Raw genomic sequence first — 22,120 nt, 5'->3', positions numbered from 1 at the left:
GTCTCTGTTTGTGTGTGTGTGTGTGTGTGTGTGTGTGTGTGTGTGTGTGTGTGTGTGTGTGTGTGTGTGTGTGTAACATCAGATCTACATCTGCTCCACCGGTGCTCCCTCTTCTTTAGGAGGAGGCTCTAAATGAATGGGAGTGACATTCGCTGGTTTCCTCACACTGATCAGAATAAAATAAGAGAGTACACATGAGGTTACAAAAAAGGAAGTGGAGCGATGATAACATTAAGCAGAGATCAGAGAACCTACACAGAAATACAAGTGAATTAAGGCAAATTGTTTTTTTTATCTGGTGTGAATTTACCCAAGATGGTTATTAAAATGAGAATTAAAAGCAAAAGACTTTAAGAATGCAACTGTAGTTGGCTGTTCTGGTTGTTGTGAATCTGAAGCAGATTAATCAACCATGGTGATTTTTGTCTCTTGTGGTCACTGACAAAGAAAACATATATTGATAGGAAACATTATCAGTAAATCAGTAATTAATGCAAAAACAGGGTAAAAATTCTCACTCCAACTAGAGATTCTGTTAAAGGGCTTAAAGTTATTTTACTGAAATAAAGTTTTATAAAACAAAAACAATTGGATGGTTGAAGAAAGGAAGTGTAAACAATCACAGGAGTTATCATATTACTTTTGAAATAAATTCCCTTTCTCCCTCTGATGACTGGCACAGTGCAGCAGGAGTGACTTTGCTTCTTTGTATCCTATCGTATTCACATCATGTCTTGAGGTGGAGTTTATATAACCTTTATATAATTATATAAATTAAGTTTATGGGCAATGGAAGGAAATCAAACATTTTCTTCAAATATTGGTGCTAATTAATTATTTATGAATTATTCCCTCCCCTCCAACAAGGTACCTCTTTAAAAGAAATGAGCCAGGGTACTCAGGAGTGTTTCAATAGTCTGCCTTCCTGAAATGCTCTTCTCATTAAAAGCACCAGTTGTAACCAGTACCTCCCACATGAACTCTTAGATCCTTCACTTAATCATGTTTACAATTAATAAATCTGCTCCTTGTGTTGCTATGAGAATCAATCTAACTATAAACAAGTGAAAGATGCAGCATCTCACCAAAATATCAACAATAGGGCTAAAACTTTAGCCTACATATTAGGAGAATGCACCTTCTAAGCATTTCAAAGCTAAATACCAACTGTGTAACAGAATGTGTGCTGGACTGCCAAACACTTGAGACCTGGACCTGAATACATCCATTCCAACAGAAGACTGCAGGTGATAGCAGACTGACTGCCTGATTTCATAGGCAGGCAGCAAACAGAGACAATATTTTGTTTAGATTGCATAAGTTATTTGCATAGCCCTTTATCTATCCAAAGTACCTGAAACTTTTCCTTTCTCCCTTTCCTGTCACGTAAAAGGTCATTGTTTGCCTGTGTTTCCACTGTGTTGAAAACCCTGAATTATTCATGTAACAACCAGGCCACATCTCTGCTGTTTGCATCCCTCTCCATCTCCATTTTCTGTTCTGCATTTACAGGCCGTCACACAGAACCTGCTGCTCTAACAAACAGAAGCTGCTCTTAGGTAATAAACAGGATCTTTTACGGTTTCCTCTTAGGGCTGTGAAAATGTTTCATCTTGTTTCACACTGCTTTAGGGTGCAACTGCTGTAAACCATCAGATAATGGTCATATGATTTCCATGTCTCTATCTCTGACTTTCTTGTTTTCCCAGAAAGATTACAGGTATGGGCTACATATAATCTGAGAGTTACTTACGAGTACGGGGAGATCGGAACAGCCACGACCAACACATGGTTCCTTTTTCTGAAGAGCCGCCATAGACCTCTGTGGTATCCCCGAACATCTAGATCCCAAACGTGCAGGCACTAAACAAGAGACATGATTGAATTTATTAGGGCTTAAATCACTGCCTGTAAAAATCACAAGCAAGACCACTTATGTAAATATGACCACCTTGGCAAGCTCAGTCCAAGTGGATGTGTCCGTTTCAGACTCCATCTTAATGAACATGATGTAGATCTTCCCCTCAGAGTCAGGTAGGAATGAGTCCTCACATGGGTTTTTGGTGTGGTCTAGCACCTCTGCCTCTCTGGAATATCACACACACACACACACAAAATTTACTTTTTGTGGTTTACAACAACCATAAGCAAACACGCTGAGTGATGCCAGAGTTTGTACTCACTTCAGCAGGTTCTGGATCTCAACTTCATAAGCATCTTTCTTCAAGCTGTGAAGACCAATTAAAACCAAGTCTGTCACCATGTAGCCAGATTACTTACAAAAAAACAATAGCATTTAATCACATGGCTGTACACACCTGCCCACGTTCTTCAGCTGTACATTGGGAACAGTGTTGAACTTGTGCTTTTTGAAATATACCTCCTATGTGACATGATAAGACAAAAACAGCAATCTTTAACAGCGGGCTAAAAAGATACAGCTGACTTAACTGCTCTAGTGCTGCCTTCAGACCTGTCGCTTTGTGTCAGGAATACACAAATGAAAAGCTGATAACAAAAAGCATTTTCCTTTCAGATCTTACGTGAAAATAGCCATTCATGTTGAGGCCGATGATACCAAAGTGGTAGGAGCGGGATACATCAGGGATGATACACTCTCGGCCTTTCCTCTGCTCTGGCATTCGCATCCACATGTCCCAGTCCCACAGCTACAAGCCAGAAAGAGCGCAGGCACGCACTTAGTCACGATCTTTTCGCCACGGCCTCACACGCATGCACAGCGTGTTCCTGCATTTGTTTTTACTTGTCAGCTAGACACTATTCTTTTTAAGGGCTACATAGATATTATTCAAGATTTTTAGAATTACAACATGACAATAAAATCAACAACACAATATATTAAAAATCCTTTCATGCAGCTCCTTTTAATCACTTTTCTAAATGACAAACTTTATTTATAATTAAAAGTTATTGAAGATTATTCACTTCACATATCTATTTATGACCACTGGAAGAATCAATCGGTGATAAAATATCACAACAAAAGAAAAGACAACTTCAAGCACCTTTTCGGGTGTAGGCCATTTTGGCTCCAGCTCATCTTTGTAGAGGCTTTTCTTCAGCACCCAGCCCAGGCCGGGCATACTCTCCACCCTGTAGAGCAGGGCCGGGTCCTCTGCTGTGTGCTCATAGCCCTGATCAACACCACATATAGGGGAGTGTTATCATCTACATAACAAAGACTGGCGGGACAATGTTCATGAAAAGCAGGCTTAGAGAAGTCAAATAGTGAAGTCACTTAAGTGTGAAAATAAGGAATACAGATGATAGTCAGCACTCACCTGGTCGTTCCAGGCTGAAATACAGTACAGGCTGTCATCCTCATCCAGCAGGTGGATGGTCTGACTCAGAAAGCTACAGAAACAGAAAATATTGATAATGTAACCGTTTTCTGACAATAGACTGAATATAAAAAGGGGTCTAGTTTGCAGTTATGATTTTAGAAAAAAAACAAAACAAAAAAACATGAAGAAAACTTTGATCTAAACAGAAGACCCGAACATACAGACATCTGATCACTGAACAGGAACATTTTTCTGGTACTTCAACAGATTACACTGAGCTTTTCTACCAGACCTTTCATAGCAAGTGGTCACTGTGATTGACAGCTGACACGGGGAGCTTCTGAACTGGACTTGTAGATATTCCTTCAAGAAACTACAACTATTGGACATAAAGAAGAAATAACAGGCTTGTTTTTGTCAATAGAACCAAGCTTTAATTTCACTGCTCTCTAACTGAAAGCTTGAAGCTCAAAAGCAAACTGGCGCAAACACAGATGATGGCCGCAAGTTCTTCTCCACTATTGAAGTCAGAGCTTCAAACAGATTGGTCAGCCCAGGAGGGAAGCTGGAGCTTTCACAGCAGCAAACACACAGTTCAAAGCACAGCCTGTCCAACAAAGGAAGGCTAGAGGTTCTAACAGAGCAGAGCATTATTATCACTGCCCTCTACTGCCATCTGGTGGTGAATCTTGCAGGTCAGCGTGTTAAAGGGCCGTCTCAGCTGACATTATAGAATCAAAAACATCTTTAAAAATTTCACAGAAGAGCTGAGGATGCTATGCAGAAAGTTCCTTTAACAAAAAAATAAAGATGTATTTCCACTTTCTCTCCTCATCATTTCTTAATTAAATTGTGGCTAACTATAAACCACAGCTTGCTGGAAAAGCAACAGCACACAGTTTGGACACATATTCCTAGCATACATTTGGGTCCTTAAGAGTAAGCATCTCATTTAATGCACAAGCTCTCTTTCTCTTGGAGAAAGAGATTGAGCACCAGTTTTAATGTGTGCCTACATTCAAACCCAAAGGTGGCTTTGTTATGAGAGGACTGAAACAAGCAACCTTCACAAGAAAGTGCACTGTGAGTTCATCTCCAAGGTTAAAAATGAAAATACAGAGTTCTATTCAATGGGCCTGAAGTGTCTTATGACGTGATTCTGCTTCACATCCCCACCCTCCCATATGGAAGTACTAGAGTACTGGTGCAAGTTGCTGGTTTGATGTCGTTTTGACCGGTCGTGCACCTTGGTGCGTTCTTTCACTGCCGCTGCAGCCAGGACGAAGATACAAGTGTAGGACTGTCAGTTTTTACTGTAATTTTAATAACGTCTCAGTACAGAAGCTCAGAGATCACAAATTATACAGAGAGATGTAGTGGTGCAACGGATCACGGTTGATCCGTAATCCGAACCCACTCCACGGTTCGGCACGCACGTTATTCCGAAAAAGGAGGAAAAAAGGTATGTGTATGGTGCGCGTGGTGGGTCTGTCAAGCGATAGTTATGGCCGGCGCTAGCGGTCCAAGTGGAGGAGCAGAGGAGTTTGCGGTATTTAAGCAGCCCTTTGCCGCCCAATCCGACCGGGCTAAAGCTATTACAAAAGCTACTGGAGTGTTTAGCTGCAGACGGGAGGCCGTATTCCCTTGTGCAAAACAAGGGGTTTAAACTATGATGAACGTGCTTGAGCCACACTATGATATCCCGTATGATATCTTCCCCTGGAAGACAATCTATTATGGTTGCTGAATCACCAATAATCAGAGTCTGTTCCTTGGCGGGTGTGGCACTGAGTGTGTGTGTGTGTGTGTGTGTGTGTGTGTGTGTGGGGGGGGGGGGGGGGGGGGGAATTCAAGATGGTGGAATACCGTGAACTTCTGTTTAGGCCTATTCTTCATTCTAATCATCATCCAGCCAGCCTGATCTCCAGGCTGCTCAGGACAATACAAGGGGGGAGTCACCAATCAGCCAAGCAAGAAAAAGTGTAAGGGGCGTACATTTTGAACTTTTAACAGCAGTTTAAAGCATTTACAGCTTACTACACTGAAGTAATTAAGTAATACATAAGCAATTAAATAAACTTCACAATAACATTAAATGTAAAATCAATTTAAAGGGACTTTGCTCTGAAATAATGGAGAATTTTTAGCACAGCTTCCATAAGCATAAGCATGAGTAGAGTCTAACAGAATGAGACTACCAGGTTAAGAACCAAAAACAGCAGCTGCATAAAAAGTTGTCAGTAGAGAGTGACTAGATATCAATCAGTAAGAGCCCTTTTCTGGAACTAACATGGACATCTGGCTGCTTTTAGTAGTGGTAATGTAGACTGGAAGAAATACCTGAAGAAGTCAATGGATATATCAAGATCTTCTTCTAGTACAATGGCATAATTAGCATCCTGGGAAAAGATAAAACAGACACAACAAACTCTAATGAGCGCATACATATGGTGCATACAGACTCTACCCCAGGCAACTGCACACACTAAAACACCCACAGTGCATTCACAGAGTTCACTGCATAAAATCATAATGTCAGTGTTGACAGTAAGAGTTTCAGAAGTCTCATTAATATTGAGTGGAAGCAGAAATTTATATGTATACAGTTACAATTCAGACTTATGTTAGAGGGTTTACCTCTGGTTAAGTTGCAGGTTAGTTATGATGGTCAGAGAAACAAATGAATTGGAGCAACTGAGTGTGCACTGTGAAACCTCTGTTTGGACGTGCCAGATGATTTTTTTTTCTTAATTAAAGAAATGCTGAAGTGCAATGTAAAATTGAGGCTGTACAATGCACTTATTATAAAAGATGAAAAATTCAAATAAGAGTTATAACAAACTGAATTAACATGATACAGCTGAGTGTTTGATGTTGGTCCTTACTGGGTGAAGATTGAAGGTTGCTGTCAGACTCGCTTTGTAGTGCTGTGATTGAGGAAAGAGATGTTTGAGTTTCACAGTAACAAAGAATAATTTAATAACAACACTGCTCAACGTTTCTGTAAAGGAAACATTGGTTCTTTAAAATCTATGCTTGTACTGCTCTGAATTATGTGTTAACCCTTGAATGAGAAGCTGTTGCTTACCTGAGACACTCTGGCATTCTTGATGCTGATAGGTGTGTGTTGAACTCCCTTCAGTCCAAACAGGTCAACAACATCCATTGGCTCCTGAGTCAAAAAGGCAGATGTTTGAGAGCTACAAAAAGATTCTTTAATAATTTGCAAACTGTTTCCCTGAACAAAATCCACTGAGGTGGTGAGTATAACCTGAAATGACAATTCTGTTTCTAAAAGAAATAGAAACCTAAAGAGAAAACACAAAAACATCCAAAAAACAGATTTCTGTAGTTCTAGTTTAAATTCTTTTAATCTCACAAAGGATGCAGTTTAATCCTACTCTCGTGGTAATTATGACGAGGATACACTGTAGAGATTAATTAGTTTTTTTTAACATTTAACAAGATAATTTATAGATTCAGTTCATTCATTTGGTAAAACACACGTGATCGTTATAAGTCAAACAGACTCCCAATAAAAAAATTTAAAAAATTTAAAATTGGGGGGCAGTGGTCAGTGGTACCCCTTCGTCTCCTAGAGATAGTATCAATTTCAAAAGCCTTGTTTTCAAGTTATTGCATTCACAAGGCTTTCTAAAAAAACTTGACCTCTGACCTTGAGGTTGAGGTCACTGAGATTCAAACTCATCCAACATTTTTATTAGGAGCACCAATATTATCAATTTCAAATTCCTACGAGTTACTTGAGTTATCGCGTTCACAACTTCGGTGCCAACGCTGCCTGCCCGGCAGGTTAACACCAAATCCGCATCAGCCTCTTACAGCCAAGGTGTAAAAAGTTATCAATAACTTCAAAGTCTCTGACAAGGAAAAAGATATATAGATACCTAAACTATCTATAAAGACTTCTGCAAATAAAATTATGGTTGTTGTATTTGTTTAAAATAAGGTATTGAAATATGATGTGTTGATTAAGATCTTAAAATTGTATGACTTTGATAGTCACATGACCTAACACCAGCAAAGGTACACCCCAATCACTGGCAGAAGTAAACTGCAGCAATCAAAATAAATAAATACATACATACATAAACAAATAATAATAATAATAATAACAATAATAATAATGAAGGTACCTCATAATATCCATCAATGAAGACTGTGATCATCTGTGGGTTAACACCATGGGCTGAAAGAAGTGACCTCAGCATACTAAACAACAACAAAAAGCCAAACACTTAGTTATATTTTGACAGAGATTTATTACTTCCTTGTATGACAGAAGAGTATTTTTCAGATCTTACCGGTAGAGATAGTTAGGTCTGTTTCCTGCAATAACGGCCACTGGGACATTGAAAACATTATTGATGGGGAGCTGCAATGACGAAACAGTAAAAATGTGATCATACTGAATCTATACTTGCACACAAGAAACTCAAATTAGTGGACAAGAAGACAAGAATCGGTAAAGCATACACCTGACTACTTAAATCCAAGTATATGAGCATTTTAACAATGACACTTTACATAGACTATACAGCCTCATGTATTCGGACAGCTGGCCAGGTAAATTCGTCAATTTACCTTTATTTTTCCATCTGTCTAAGAAGTGGTTGTTTTACTACTGGACTCTAAGCTAACTCAGTCCTTCCTGTTCTGTGGCATCCTTCGGGCTTGTTTGTCGGATGGAGGCCCCTTATGTCATTCAACTGTCTTGAGTCCCTCGCAACATGCTCAGACAAATTCCAGCTCCACCATTTTGGACTGCAGATGATGACAGTGTGTTCTGTTCTGTTGTGGAGATCCATTGCAAACTGGAGGGTCACTCTAACTGAGCCTGAAGAGCACTAACGCCAAAATCCTGGGCTCACTACAGAGCAGCACAGGAAGTATCATCGAGACAGTGAAGTTGAGCATACTCAAACATACGAGCAAGTGTGCTCAGTGCCTCACTACTCGCTCAAATGCTACTCTCACTTCTGTGGGATTCTGTCTTCATCCAAGACCAAAAAAACCATACAAATTATAGCAAAATAAATAAATATCATTGACTGATGCAAGGAAATTACTCCCTCCTTACAGCTTGGCATTCCTGTGCTTCCCCACGCAGGAAAAACATGGTGAAACTAAAGAGTCGTGTCTGTTACATGTCTTACAGGGTCAGGATTAAACTCTACGGGTGCCGGATCTTTGCAGCTGCAGATGCTGCCGTATCCTTCCACCTTGCTGCAGAAGAGTTTCCTCCTCCTGTTCAGCTCCGTGTCTGCCCAGTGGCACTCTGCCTCTGCAGAACATAAGAACACATCCCAAATTATTTTACAGTTTTTTGTAACATATAAAATTATTTTGAACTTTATTCTCTTATGGGTTCATAAAGTCAAAGGAGCTTGCAAAGAAAAGCGTCTGGACTTCTTTAAGTTGCTTGAAGACGTTTCACCTCTCATCCGAGAAGCTTCTTCAGTTCTAAGGTCAAATGGTGGAGAGTCCCAGATATAAACCTAGTGGGAGTAACCCCCCACAGAGGGACAAAAGGACCCCCTGATGATCCTCTAATCGCCTGAGCCAAGGTGTGAAACTGGGTGTGGGTCCCAATCAGCCAGAGTTTCGGGTGTGTTCATTGGCTCAACTCTGGCTGATTGGGACCCACACCCAGTTTCACACCTTGGCTCAGGCGATTAGAGGATCATCAGGGGGTCCTTTTGTCCCTCTGTGGGGGGTTACTCCCACTAGGTTTATATCTGGGACTCTCCACCATTTGACCTTAGAACTGAAGAAGCTTCTCGGATGAGAGGTGAAACGTCTTCAAGCAACTTAAAGAAGTCCAGACGCTTTTCTTTGCAAGCTCCTTTGACTACGATGACCTGGATGACTGAGAACCTTCACAGACGATTCATAAAGTATTCCGATTTCTATATCAGCAAAAAAGTTGGGGTGGGGAAAAAGGCTGAAGAAGTAAATAATACTAAAAAGATAGAGCAGGCGGAACATGTTGCAATACATTAGGTTAACTGTCAACAGGCCAGCAACATGACTGAAAAGAACATGTTTGAGAGGCAAACTTGCATCTGTGTCATCCATAAATATAGCTTAAAGCTCTATCATGCAAAAGAGGAAGATGTATATGAACATGATCCAGGAATACTGTGTTCTGCTCTGAGCCAAAGCTCACGTAAAATGACTGAGGCAGAGTGGGAAACTATTCTCTTGTCAGACAAATCCAAATGTTAAATTATTATTTGCAAACATGGCTGCCGTTGCATTCTCTGAATTAAAAAGAACTGGGACCATCCTGCTTGTTATCAGCACTCAGTCCAAAAGCCTGCATCTCTGATGGTATATAGATGGGTGCATTAGAACTGGCAACTTGCACATCTGAAAAGGCGCTATTAATGCTAAAATGTGTACACAGCTTTTAGAGCAACATATGCTCTCAAAGAGAACACGTTTTTTTCCATGTGAGGCCTATTTCAGCAAGACAATGCTAAACCGCAAAATACATTGGTCAGAATTATAGGTGTTGAACTGGCCTGCCTGGAGCCAAGACCTTTAATTAGCTAAAAATATTTGACACATGATGAAATGAAAAATACAACAAAGATGACACAAGACTTTTGAGCAGCTCGGCTCTTGTATCAAACAAGAATGAGCAACTTTCCTCTCCCCAAAGTTCAGCAACTGGTTTGAACTAATATTTTTTCTCAGTTTTAACATTTGTGTTATTTTGTGCATAAAATGTGTTTGAGACCTTCAAATCATCATCTTTTTTTAAATTTACATTTTACAGTTTCCCCAACTGTGGCCAAAATGCTCATGCTAAACCTACAAAATGTGAAATCCAAAACTACCGGTGAATTCAACCATCATTCATATACAGTCTTTGTCTCAAACTTTTAACCCATCTGGTCCCTACACCGCCGGGACTAAAACATCTTAATATAAGGAGAAGCAAATCCCCAACTTTGACTTTTTTCTCAAGGACCCAACTTTTACTGCATGTCATCGCACTTTCAAAAGATTATTCATAAAAAAAGCTACAAGTCTTTTAGTTTTTTATAACATTTTGTGCACGACAGGGGAATCAAGTTTAAATATTTCACCCTTTGTCAAGCATGCTAAAACTGGCTCTTACCTTCAGAGGCAGTAAGTTGCACTTCAGTCTTGAGCAGCACTGGGTCTCCCCAGGTAGACAGAGCTGGAGACTTTGAATGCTTCTCTCCATAAACCTGACCTGAACACAAACACAACATCAAGTCAAGAGAGGTAATCTCAGGGCAAGTGTAAACTCTTGTTTTTCCTTTTGTCTCTTCCCCCCTACTGACTGATTTATTTGATCAAAGATGCCTTATTTATGGTTTATACTGATAACTTCTCAACAAAATCCAAGTTTATGTAGAAAATAGTGATGAAAAACTGCACAGACAATTAAATATATCCATCTGTTTTGTTTCTTGTAAATCAAAGATGATTAATTTCAGCCTAAGAAAAAGTGTTTAGCCATTAGTGACAACACCTCAAGCACAAAGGTCAAGACACAAATGTGAATATGTAGAACAAAAAAAGTCTTTCTTTCAGTCATACACAGTAAAGTTGTAGTGGTCCTGAAAACAATCTAGGCTGATTCTAGTTTAAAAAAATAAAAATAAAATAAAACTCATATGTCAATCCACGATAAAATGGTGCACTTTGGGCTGACTTTGTGAAATCTCATAATCAAATCTTCTTAATGTTTCTAAACAACCAATCATAATTCTCCCCAGCTCCTCAGATGTTTTGTGACTGACCGATTTAGTGAAGCTCTTCCTGTATAATGGCTGTCCTCAATGTCATTGTTAAAAATGAAGGTCTGCTTTTCTACCTCCTTTCTTCACCACTAGAGTCCACATGTCTCTCCAGCTCAGATTGAGGGACACCTGGCTGCCCAGACTCTTGAGCAGGTTCTTAGCAGCATCTTTCAAGTGGAATGTGCCCTCATCCTGCAGGACAAATAAGCCCCCAAAAAACACAGTTACAGGTATGGTTTATGACTGGAACATGAATATCCCCTTCACTCCTCAGACAGTTAGAAGCTCCTGACCTTTATGGTAAAGATGAGGATTCGACCACGAGTCACCATATTGAGGAACAGGATCATGGCTTCATCCTCATGGGGAGAGTAGGTGTCAAATATCCTCTTGGCCATCACATGACCCTGTGACACACACACACACACACACACACACACACACACTTACTTACTGGCTTACTTAAAAATCTGAAATTGCTAAAAAAAAAATATATATATATATATATACTACTGACATTTGATAAGTTTAACTTCAACGTTGTTTGTATTGTGATAAATACAGCTATAAAAACAGTGAAACACAATTAGCAAAAAATCATAATATGATGCATCCATTTTTTCCTCCTACTTCTAGTATGTACCGTAATTGCAGTTTGTTATATTTACATATGAGTTGCCAGTGGAAAGACATGCGTCATGATATGAAGAATAAGCAGCACATGCTCACAGTTGCTTGGTTGAGAACTATCACATGGATCCCTCTGCCTTGTTCTCGCATGTCATCTTCCAGCACCTGCAGGAACAAGTAAAATAAAGAAAAACAATATTGTTACTGAGCCAAGTGTGTCAGACGCTAATCTTATTAGTGTCTGACACACTGACTTCATTGCCAGTGGCAGTCTAAGATGGTAAAGTTATCCACGTGATGAGAAACTTACTGGAGACTAATTTGTATTGTTGTTGCTGTACATGGTATTATTTATTAAATACAATATAATTCTGTGAGAAATGTGGCATGTGAATGCTCGGCCAGAAGAAACAGTCTGACGCTTTGTGTCTATCATTAACCAAATTCATTATAAAGGATTATTACCATTTTGAACATGAGTTCAATGACATTAAAAAGCCAAAATCTAAACACCTTGCATTACCAATATTTCCCTTGACAAAATAGAATTCAACTGAAAACCTAACAACAAAATGAAGGTTAGTGGGAGGAAAGATTAGTCTAGGATGTATAGATTGTCTTGAAAACTGCGATGGTGAGAGGCCCAAGCAGCAGCTTACTTGGTCTGAGTAAGATTGTTGTTGTCTTCAGGCACCTGGAAAGTTAGTGAGACCAAACCCTCTGTTGTTGTGTGAGTCTGTTATATTAGCTAAGCCCCTTTGAGTATTAAAGCAGGATGTCTCAAGTAACCTGTCAGTAGGCATCAGCCAGTTAACCAGTTAATCACCCACCGTGGTGCCATCTACTGCCACGTAGACCTTGGAGCGGCTGGAGTACACCTCAATGTCGAGGACTTTGCGTCCATTAGCCGGCCTGCGTGCTGTCTCCATGTTAGGAATAACATCCTCTAAAGAGAGAAAAACAAACATCAAGATCAAAATGATGCACTTCATAATAAAACTACACTTTAATGGAACACCGTGTATCAGAAGGTTAATGAGTGATGGGTAAATATTAGGGGTGCAACGATACTCGTATCGATATTGAACCGTTCGATACAGTGCTTTCGGTTCGGTACGCATGTGTATCGAACAATTTTTCAATTTATTTTATCAACTTTTCTTCTGACGATGCTGTCTGTGTTGAGCGCTCAGTGAATCTGCGTTCGACTACTCCGCCTAGGCTGCACTGTCGAGCACAGATCCACTGAGTGCCACCCACATGCATTCAATCAAGCTAGCGAGACAGAAGCTAAGCTCATTGCAACATGGCAACTGCCTTAATGCCTCCCGAAGTTGAACCTCCTCCACAGTCATTGAAATCTGGCGTTTGGAACTTTTTTGGCTTTCGTGTGAAGTATGACCCTGATGGTAAGCGCGTTGTGCACAAAACTACAACAGTATGTCGGATGTGCCACGCCATGGTTAATTACATCGGTGGCAACAACAAATATGAATGCACATTTACGCCGACATCACCCTAGTGCAAAGACGAGTGAAGGCAGCCAAAAACAACAACAAACACACATGCTACACACTTTGCCAGAGTCATTTAGACAGCCGTTAGCGCATGATTCTAAGAGGGCAAAAGAAATCGACAGGGCAATTGCTACTTTTATTGCTGTCGACATGCGACCCTTTTCTGTTGTAGAAAACACCGGGTTTCAGGAAATGCTGAGAGTACTTGAGCCCCGTTACAGTATTCCTTCACGAACCTATTTCACCGATATCGCAGTTCCCGCTTTGTACAAGGAGACAAAAGCTAAATTAGAGACGGCAGTGTCAGCAGCACCCGCTGTTGCTCTGACCTCAGACGGCTGGACGTCAAGAGCTACCTCACTGTCACCGCGCATTACATTGATCCGGAATGGCACATGAAAAACTGTGTTTTGCAGACACACCTGGTCGAAAGTCACGCCACTGACGACTTAGCCAAAGGTCTCTCTGAAGCTGTGGAAGGCTGGAAGTTAGTGCGACCAAATGTGACAATATCTGTAACTACTGACAATGCTAAGAACATAGTTAATGCCGTCACAGCTGCTGGACTGGGGCCACAAATCGGATGTTTTGCACATACAATTAATATAGCTGCTCAGAAAGGAATGGCAGTGCAGAAGGTTTCCCATCTCCTAGCAAAGATGAGAAGAATTGTCTCCTTCTTTCACAGAAGCACAACAGGATGCAATGTGTTTAAGAAAAAACAGCAACTGCTGCAGCTTAGTGAAAAAAAAACTGATTCAAGATGTTCCAACTAGGTGGAACTCTCATGATATGATGGAAAGATACCTTGAACAGCAAGCTGCAGTGTTTGCTGCTATGGCCGACAATACTGTGAAGAAGAGTATGAAGAACATTCAGAATCTAACTCAGGAAGAACATGCACTGGCTGAAAATCTTGTTACAGTCATGAAAACCCTAAAAACTGTGACAGTCATGATGTGTGAAGCGTCATCTCCAACAGCATCCATGATCCTACCACTTAAAATGAACATCCTGAACTCTATGGCGCAGTCTGGTGATGACAGCCCAGCAGTGAGAGATGTAAAAAAAAAAACATCAGGGAGGACCTGGAGAAGAGATACGCTGATCCTGCCCTTCAGAATTACCTACACAAGTGCACAGCTTTAGATCCTCGATTCAAGTCCCTGCGACACTTTGATGATGTCACTCAGCTGAGAGTCTATGGAGCACTCGCCACAGAACTTGTCTTGAGCATTGAACAAGTAGGTGTTCTTTTTTTTTATTTTTGAAATTTTATTTAGCTACTGCTTCATTTATAAATATTATTTAAACAAATACAATTAACAGTTTGGTTGTTTATATTTCCTCAAGACCAAGCCACAGGCACCACAGAAACTGCGACCTCCGCAGAGACTCAAGCAGCAAACTCTTCAGATTCACCATCAGCATCTCCACCAGAGAAAAAGTCGGCCATGAAGGAGTTGTTTGGAGAACTGTTCATTGCACAGAAGCCAAGGACCAGGTCTGCAGCCGAAGTGGCAGAGGAGGAAATTAACTTGTACAGGTTAGCAGACTGCATTCCCACAGATGATAACCCACCGAGATGGTGGAAGGAACATCACAGCTTGTACCCTCATCTTTCCAAGTTGGCACAGTGTTACTTGGTTGTACCTGGAACCTCTGTCCCAAGTGAGAGGGTGTTTTCCACAGCAGGTGACATTGTCACAGCAAGCAGATCTGTACTGTCAGCAGAACATGTGGACATCCTAATTTTTCTGAAGAAGAACATGGAAATTGAGTAAAATATGTTTTGGTTTGTATTTAACAGGACCTTTTATTTAAGTTGTTTATGCTGTATAAGCAGCTAAGTGCTAGCACTCCAGAAGATGAGTGTTAGGGGAGGTCCATTAAAGAGTGATTCATTTTATGGGTACCTGATTTGTTATATATGCTGCTGAGAATATACCCCAGAAGAAGGGTATAGAATAGCTTTTATTTGTATTTATTTTTTATTCTTTACATGGTGGGGTTTTTTTTGTTTGTTTGTTTTACATGGTGCCAAGTCTGCACAACAGAAAATATGTGAAGTATAGCTTTACCAGATTTAAGTTTTCATGTGTTTTCTGTACACTATAGAACATGGTTCTAAAAAAATTTTCATGTCAGGGATTGGGTGTGTTTGTTTTATATTCTGCCAAGAATAGAAAATACCATCAGGGATTCCCAAACAATGCAGAACTGTATGTGGTTGATACCTTGTTTTTAGAACATTTCAAATGTTTAAAAATATATTTAGGAAGGCCTTTCTGTGCAATACATTTTTATTTAAGTTGTTTTTGTTGTATATGCAGCTAAGTGCTAGCACTCCAGAAGATGTGTGTGAGGTGAGGTCCATCAGAGAGTGGTTCATTTTATGGGGACCTGATATGTTCAATATGCTCGTGAGAATTTACCCCAGAAGAAGGGTATAGCATAGCTTTTATTTTGGAAAAGGACATTTCTCTGAAATAAACTCGTTTCCAAACTCCTTTATTCTTTTATTATTTTGTTGTTTCAGCAACATCTCATTTAAAAACTGTATTTTTGAGTTAAAAGAAATATTTATAATCTTAATAAATTACAAATTAAAAAAAGGCATGAACATTTTTTTGTATCGAAAAAATATCGAACCGTGACACCAAAGTATCGAACTGAACCGAACCGTGAATTTTGTGTATCGTTGCACCCCTAGTGAATATGTCAGATAGCAACAGACAGATCAACCCTCAACTCTTCTATTAAACTGATTTTGTACATATTTAAATACTGACTGTTACATTAACATACAGTAAACGTTTCAGAGGAATTGACTGAAAGCTGCATTACTGTCCAGAGAGTCACAGAGTTAGACATTTGGGGACTATAGACTGTACTGTATACTGTACACATATATTGTAGATGAGATATTTTATAGAGTCACCTTGAGGAAACTATATAAATAAAACTGAATTTAAATCCATGACAAAATCGCAGCGTCTGTCCAAGTATACTGATGGGTGAAAGTTAAAGTTTACTCTGAAATCACGAATCAAGATAAAAAGTTCAAGTTAACATGTCAAAGGATGAGACATCCATCTATCAGGCCGAAATACTACTAATCACAAAAGTCTGCTACAACTCAAAGCTAAAGCTGTGGTCACTCGACATTCTACACTCTGGGTAGAATGTCATGGTAATGAGTTGCTTGTAGCAGTTTTTTTTGCGGAGTTATTATACAGCACAGATCTTTAAAGTCTTAGAATTAGACGCATTAGTGTGAATTCATTTAGGATTTTCACCAATCCACACAGGGTCAAAATCGTACATACAGGCTCAAATTTATACATACACTCACTTAAACCTGAGTGTACTAAGTATAAGTAAAATGACATGTGAACATGTTTCTCACCATATTCTTGGGCTGCTGCATCTTCACTGGCAACTCTTCTTGTATCCAGGATGAGTTTAATGTTGACTATGACGGTTATCAGCAGAAACAACACGGCACTGGCCTGTAGGATAAAAAAAAAAAAATGTATCAGTGTTCATCTTGATGTCTGTAGTTAGTTAATTTTGATATTATTAAACTCTACAAATGGTTCACTTAATTGCTGATCTACTGGCACTAATGAGTCTTGATTTCTGTTGTGAGATTCAGATGGTATTTATTTTACTGTCATTTAAATGCGACACCCAACAAGTATTATTGCGGACCACATCCCTCCCTCTATGACTACTGTGTGCTTATTCTGACGTCTGTTTACAGGACAACAAACCATGTTACAAAGCTTAAATCAACTCAAACTAGTTTCTTGAACATGACAATAATCTCAATGTACTCAAATGGCCTCCACAGTTACCAGATTTCAATCCAGTGGATTGCTTTGGGATGCAGTGGAATGGGAGATTGAGATGAACATGCAACCAACAAATCTGCAGCAGCTGTGTGATGCCATCATGTCAATATAAATCAAAATCACTGAGTGTTTCCAGCATCTTGTTGGATCTATGCCATGAAAAATTAAGGAAAATAGGGGTCCAACCCAGTACGAGTAACGTGTAACCTTCAAAGTGCCCAGTGAGTGCATCTAGGAACGGGCACTGATATAATCAAGCCAGGATATGTCTTGCAGCCTTTACTTTGAAAGAGCACCTGACATTTCGTTTACCAAAACTTTTTGGCAATATGAAACCTTTAAATATGAGCTAATGTGGCTTGTTAAATGCAAAATAAGCGAGAAAACAGAACAATTCTCCAGGACAATACGTTTACTTTACTGATTTACAGCAGCAACATCACTCTTTTGCTGAGCTCTATCAGTATTTACCTGACAGAACCGGCGAATCGTCCTCTTGTTGGTCAATTTGTATTTCCAGGTGAGATAGAGACTCCTCTGTTGACGGGGGATGAAGGGCTTAGCTCGGGGATTGGGGGTCCAGGTCTCCATCCCGGACACCGACAGCCGCCTGGACACAGCTCACGCCCTCCGCCTGCTCTCCTCCACTTTCTGCAACCGGGACATGCACAACTCCACACCACCAAAACACGGCTGACTCTTACATGCTCATCTGAGCTAAACAAGAGACGCGAATAAAAAGGCACTGTGCACAAATAGTCACCAAGTTTAGCCGACGACACCAAACTGCCATGTGACTGTACGGGGCTTTAACATGCTCCAGCCGCCTCTTTTCTGTTTGCGTATGAACATCATTAATCACGGAGTCATCAGTAAGTCTTGTAGTGTCATTTATATTCCATAGTAAGCAGCTGCTTCTAGAAAAGTAGCTTTAAACCGCAACATACACAGTTTCTGTCGCAGAGCAAAATACGTCACAGAGGTCCTCTTCCTTCTTCGTTTTTTAAATAGGCAGAAAAGACATTGGTGTATTTCTGCCCTCTACTGGTTGTTATTCGAGTTAACGCTTATGATTGACGTTAATTTGTTTGTTTGTTTTAAAGTAAGTAAGTTAAGTAAGAGCCCGCTTTCCTTCGTATTTTAAAACTTAGAAGGACTTAATGGGAGCAATAGCATTGTGTATTTCAAGTTGAAATGTCACAACAATAACAACAACAACAAAATAGCACTGCAGCTTTTACAGTCTTTCTGTGTTGAGCTTGCACGATCTCTCCAGGAACTCCAACTGGTGATTCTAGATTGGCTGTAGGTGTGGATGTAAGCATGATGGCTGTCTGTCCATGTTAGACCATTGACAGACTCTAGACCCGGCCAGGGTGTACTCTGACAGCCAGGATGGGCTCCAGCCCCCTATGACCCCAAATTAGATAGGAGAAAAAAAAAATTGATTTACTTATTATTTACCAGGCCACCTTTTGCCAAGTTTTCTTAGTTGCTAATGTTTAGAGAGGTGACATATTTTAAAGCTAAACATCCATGTGCAAAATGATGACTACTGCAGAGACAGACTTTCATTTGAATACATTTCAAGTGTTTTTAGTCATATACAGATAACAGCGGCACATCACTACTGGCAATGGAATCCTAAATATTGTACATAGAAAAAACTCCAAATTGCACATAAAGTAACACTCATGTATATATAAAATATAATAAAAAATATATATATGTTGAGAAACAGAAAATTAAAAAAATGAGATGAGGTGCAACTCCCCACTCCAACAACTCATAAGAAAAGGCCAGCTTCACAGAACAACTGAAATGCCTGGCACTAGTTTATTTGGGACAATGCCAAAACAGCAAACAAAGGTTTAAGTTCCCTCGTCTTCCCTAACTGAAAATAAAAGGCAAAGAAAGACAATTTTTATTATCTATGCTCCTAACCAATAAAAAAGAGACAACAAGATTAAATAAAAATGGCTTCTTAATCCCACTACTGCTGCAGTTTATAACCACCTACTGGAAATAAGTCTGACTGCTGGCATTATAATCCAAGCTCGTACATAAAGGTACCGAATGACCGGTGATGGGTGGCCCAACACCCTATTTCCATACATAGAAGGGATGCCTTCCAAGAACATGGTAACAAATTAGGACAATTTCTAGCTAACCAGTCAAAATAAATTAAAAAATGACTATATGTGCCATTAAAGACTCATCTGGAAGCCCTGAAAAGTATGCCCAATAATAAACATAGATGAATGAATAAACATAGATTACTTAATTTGATAGACACAGTAAAAACACTGAAACCACAGTATTGTTTCTAAATGTAGAAAAAACATTTGATAGAGTTGATTGGGTAGGGCTCAGCCTTTAACTGTGTGAACTTCATTTATTTAAACTGCACTTTGAATGGAATGACTTTGAAAAATAATTTCAAGAGGAATTCAGTTTAGACATCATCTAGTATGACCTCACCTGGATTTTAGCCTTTTGATGGCTTAAAATATCTTACGTCAGGTAAAGAAATCAAAAAAGTATGCAATCAACACTTCAGTTTCCTGACTAATACTTTGGGTAACACCCAAAATTAATCATTTGCTAACCTATCTTGCTAACCTAATTAAACATACACGTGGCGGTATTTTTTCATGAGAAGTAATAGTTCACTAAGTTCAAAGTTCATCATTTACAACAGTACAGAAGTTAAACATGACTGACTTTTATGGTGCCACACCCAAAGAAACAGTCCAAAGAAAGGACACCAGTGCTATTTAGAAAGCAACTGAGTTAGAAGATGAGGTGAGTAGCAGCTTTTCTGTTTTGTTTTGTTTTTTGTTTTTTTTGGGGGGGAGGGGGCGTATGTGATTTGAATATTTAGAGAACATTATATTTCTTGAATGTGCATTTGTTTTAATTTTGAATCCCCATAGTTCTTCTCAGAGTCAGTCAACGTTGGAGTCCAAACTGGAGGCTCTGCAGTGCCACTTCAACTGGAATCTGGACTGTAGCAGGTCCACACTTTTCCGTCTCAAGTACAATTTGGAGGACATTGGCACCGAAGAGGGGTACAGCTGGTTGGGTCACATTTATAACTTGCAGGGGTTCATTCACTATGAGCTGGGCTTCAGTGAAGATGCCCTGCGTTTTTTCAGCAGAGCCACAGAAGCCTTCCGTCAGATGAGAAACACAGTATCAGATGAGGGTCCCTGGCTGGTAGTGAACTATGGGAACCTGGCTTGGCTACACAACCAACAGGGAGAACAAGTACAAAGTCAGAATTACCTGTCAAAAATTAATGCACTGATGAATGAATACCCATCTCCATCCCAGGATGAACTCCATCCAGAGATCTCTGCAGAAAAAGCCTGGACCCTGATGAAGTTCAACAAAGAAAAAAAGCTGCTGGCTATAGATTACTTCCAGAGAGCCATCAGGATGCAGCCTGACATGGTGGCATGGCGGACCAGCTATGTGTTAGCATTAGTGAATGCTCATAACAATAGCGACCATGCCATCGTGGAAAAAATGAGAATCGCCAAAGAACACGATCCAGAGAACTTGTACCTTGCTGCTCTTTACCTTGATGCATGTCCTCAAAAAGGAACAAAAATGAAAGATGAAGTATGCACATTGGCCAGAAGAGTTTTAAAAAAGCCAGTTAGCAGCTACAGTGGTATCAATCCGGTACTTATGCTTTACAGTAAATATTTATCTGTACATGAAGCTATTGATTTGATAGAAGAAGCTCTGGAAAGACATCCAGATGAACGTTACCTGAAGTGGTGTGCTGCGAACTGCTACAGAAGTAGGATCTTTTCCAGGCAGACAAGGACCAATCTGCTCGAGCGCAGCATGATTGACAAAGCCATCAGTCTCTGTAAGGAGGTGATTTCGCTTTACCCTCATTCTTCACTTAACATGAAAATAACTCTTGCAGACATGTATGTAAAGGTAAATAAGCAAGACAAAGCTGACCAGATATACAATGAACTGCTAGAAAGTGACCTGGAATATAAGGAGCAACAAATGCTTTACAACAAATATGCAAAACATTTATATTTTAACGGAAAGTTGATTGATAGACAAAATTCAATAGAATATCACAAGAAGGCAGCAGTGATACCACACCAATCCTTCCATCGTGAAAACAGCATTACAATGCTGGAGAAATACACTAAAAAATATGGTAGCAGAGAAATAGAGGAATTTCTAATCAAGCTGCAACAGTAAGAGCTCACACTAAAGTTACGAAGAAGAAAGAGAATAAAGATAAAGAACATTTACTATGCTGGCAGTCTAAATGTTTGCAACGAAACTAATAATAAATTATTATTGATTCAGATATTGTTATAACAGTAACAAGAACATACATGACCTGAAAAAGAACTTTATTGATTGTAATATTGTTCCATTAATGTTGCTGACTCTTACCCAAATTTTGCAGTTTGCATTTGTTTTTTGTTCATTCATTTAATTGTGTTTTACATAAAAGGTTTAATTTTGAAAAGGTTGAATAATTTTTTTTAAGAGCTTTTGTATTTGTTTCTTGTTATCCTCTGCGGCTGAGACAATCAAATGAAGTTACTGGAAAATGATCTGGAACAGTATGACACCTTCTGAAATGAGATCATAACAGTTATGTGTAAAGGAATGCAGAGTGATCAGCGAACATCTCCAAGCTGGCACGGGCTCATGATGCAAAAAAAGAAGTGAGCAGCTGCACGGTGGATTTCAAGCAGTACTGTCCTCAGCTTCTCACAGACAGTTTACATAATGTGCACATCGACAAAGACTGAAGCAGATCAGGGGTATCAAACTGATTACAGGCCACATAAAGCCACTTTGATCTTAAGTGGACCAGTGACACCCTTTTTTCTGTTAGTGTAAAGAAGTCACATCTTTAACTGCTTTTCTACATGATAAAGAAAAAGCTGCTGTGAGAAAGAAAGAACTCTGTGACCACGTCTTTTTGGACTTGAATTGTAAGAAATAAATGTGTAAAA

The 22,120-nt window shown here is 39.6% G+C and overlaps 2 protein-coding genes across 3 annotated transcripts; one reads left to right on the top strand and one right to left on the bottom strand.

The window, feature by feature from the left end:
- Positions 1-18,014, bottom strand: pomgnt1 (protein O-linked mannose N-acetylglucosaminyltransferase 1 (beta 1,2-)). 2 transcript variants are annotated; one of them, XM_026147212.2, is made up of 22 exons: positions 17,875-18,014; positions 17,583-17,783; positions 16,664-16,766; positions 12,568-12,683; positions 11,837-11,902; positions 11,401-11,514; positions 11,182-11,299; positions 10,456-10,554; positions 8,483-8,610; positions 7,631-7,701; positions 7,463-7,538; positions 6,394-6,477; positions 6,191-6,232; positions 5,646-5,704; positions 3,303-3,375; positions 3,027-3,155; positions 2,544-2,669; positions 2,319-2,383; positions 2,184-2,228; positions 1,952-2,087; positions 1,754-1,863; positions 1-166 (listed from the first exon to the last, which is right to left on the bottom strand). In XM_026147212.2, the coding sequence occupies exons 2-22, from the start codon at positions 17,700-17,702 to the stop codon at positions 85-87; spliced, it is 1,962 nt and encodes a 653-aa protein (XP_026002997.1). In that variant the 5' UTR covers positions 17,703-17,783; positions 17,875-18,014; the 3' UTR covers positions 1-84. The 2 variants fall into 2 exon arrangements, with proteins under 2 accessions (XP_026002997.1, XP_026002998.1); XM_026147213.2 differs by having other exon boundaries at positions 17,583-17,762.
- A 1,897-nt stretch (positions 18,015-19,911) lies between these two features.
- On the top strand, positions 19,912-21,624 carry LOC113009427 (interferon-induced protein with tetratricopeptide repeats 2-like). Its single transcript, XM_026147704.2, has 2 exons — positions 19,912-19,916; positions 20,048-21,624. The coding sequence occupies exons 1-2, from the start codon at positions 19,912-19,914 to the stop codon at positions 21,345-21,347; spliced, it is 1,305 nt and encodes a 434-aa protein (XP_026003489.1). The 3' UTR covers positions 21,348-21,624.
- The last annotated feature ends 496 nt before the right edge of the window (positions 21,625-22,120 follow it).

The sequence above is a fragment of the Astatotilapia calliptera genome, chromosome 17 (genome assembly GCF_964374335.1).
Source record: "Astatotilapia calliptera chromosome 17, fAstCal68.1, whole genome shotgun sequence".
NCBI classification, from domain to species: Eukaryota; Metazoa; Chordata; class Actinopteri; order Cichliformes; family Cichlidae; genus Astatotilapia; species Astatotilapia calliptera.
Note: the sequence above shows the minus strand (reverse complement) of the source record. Positions and strands in the feature narration are given on the sequence as shown.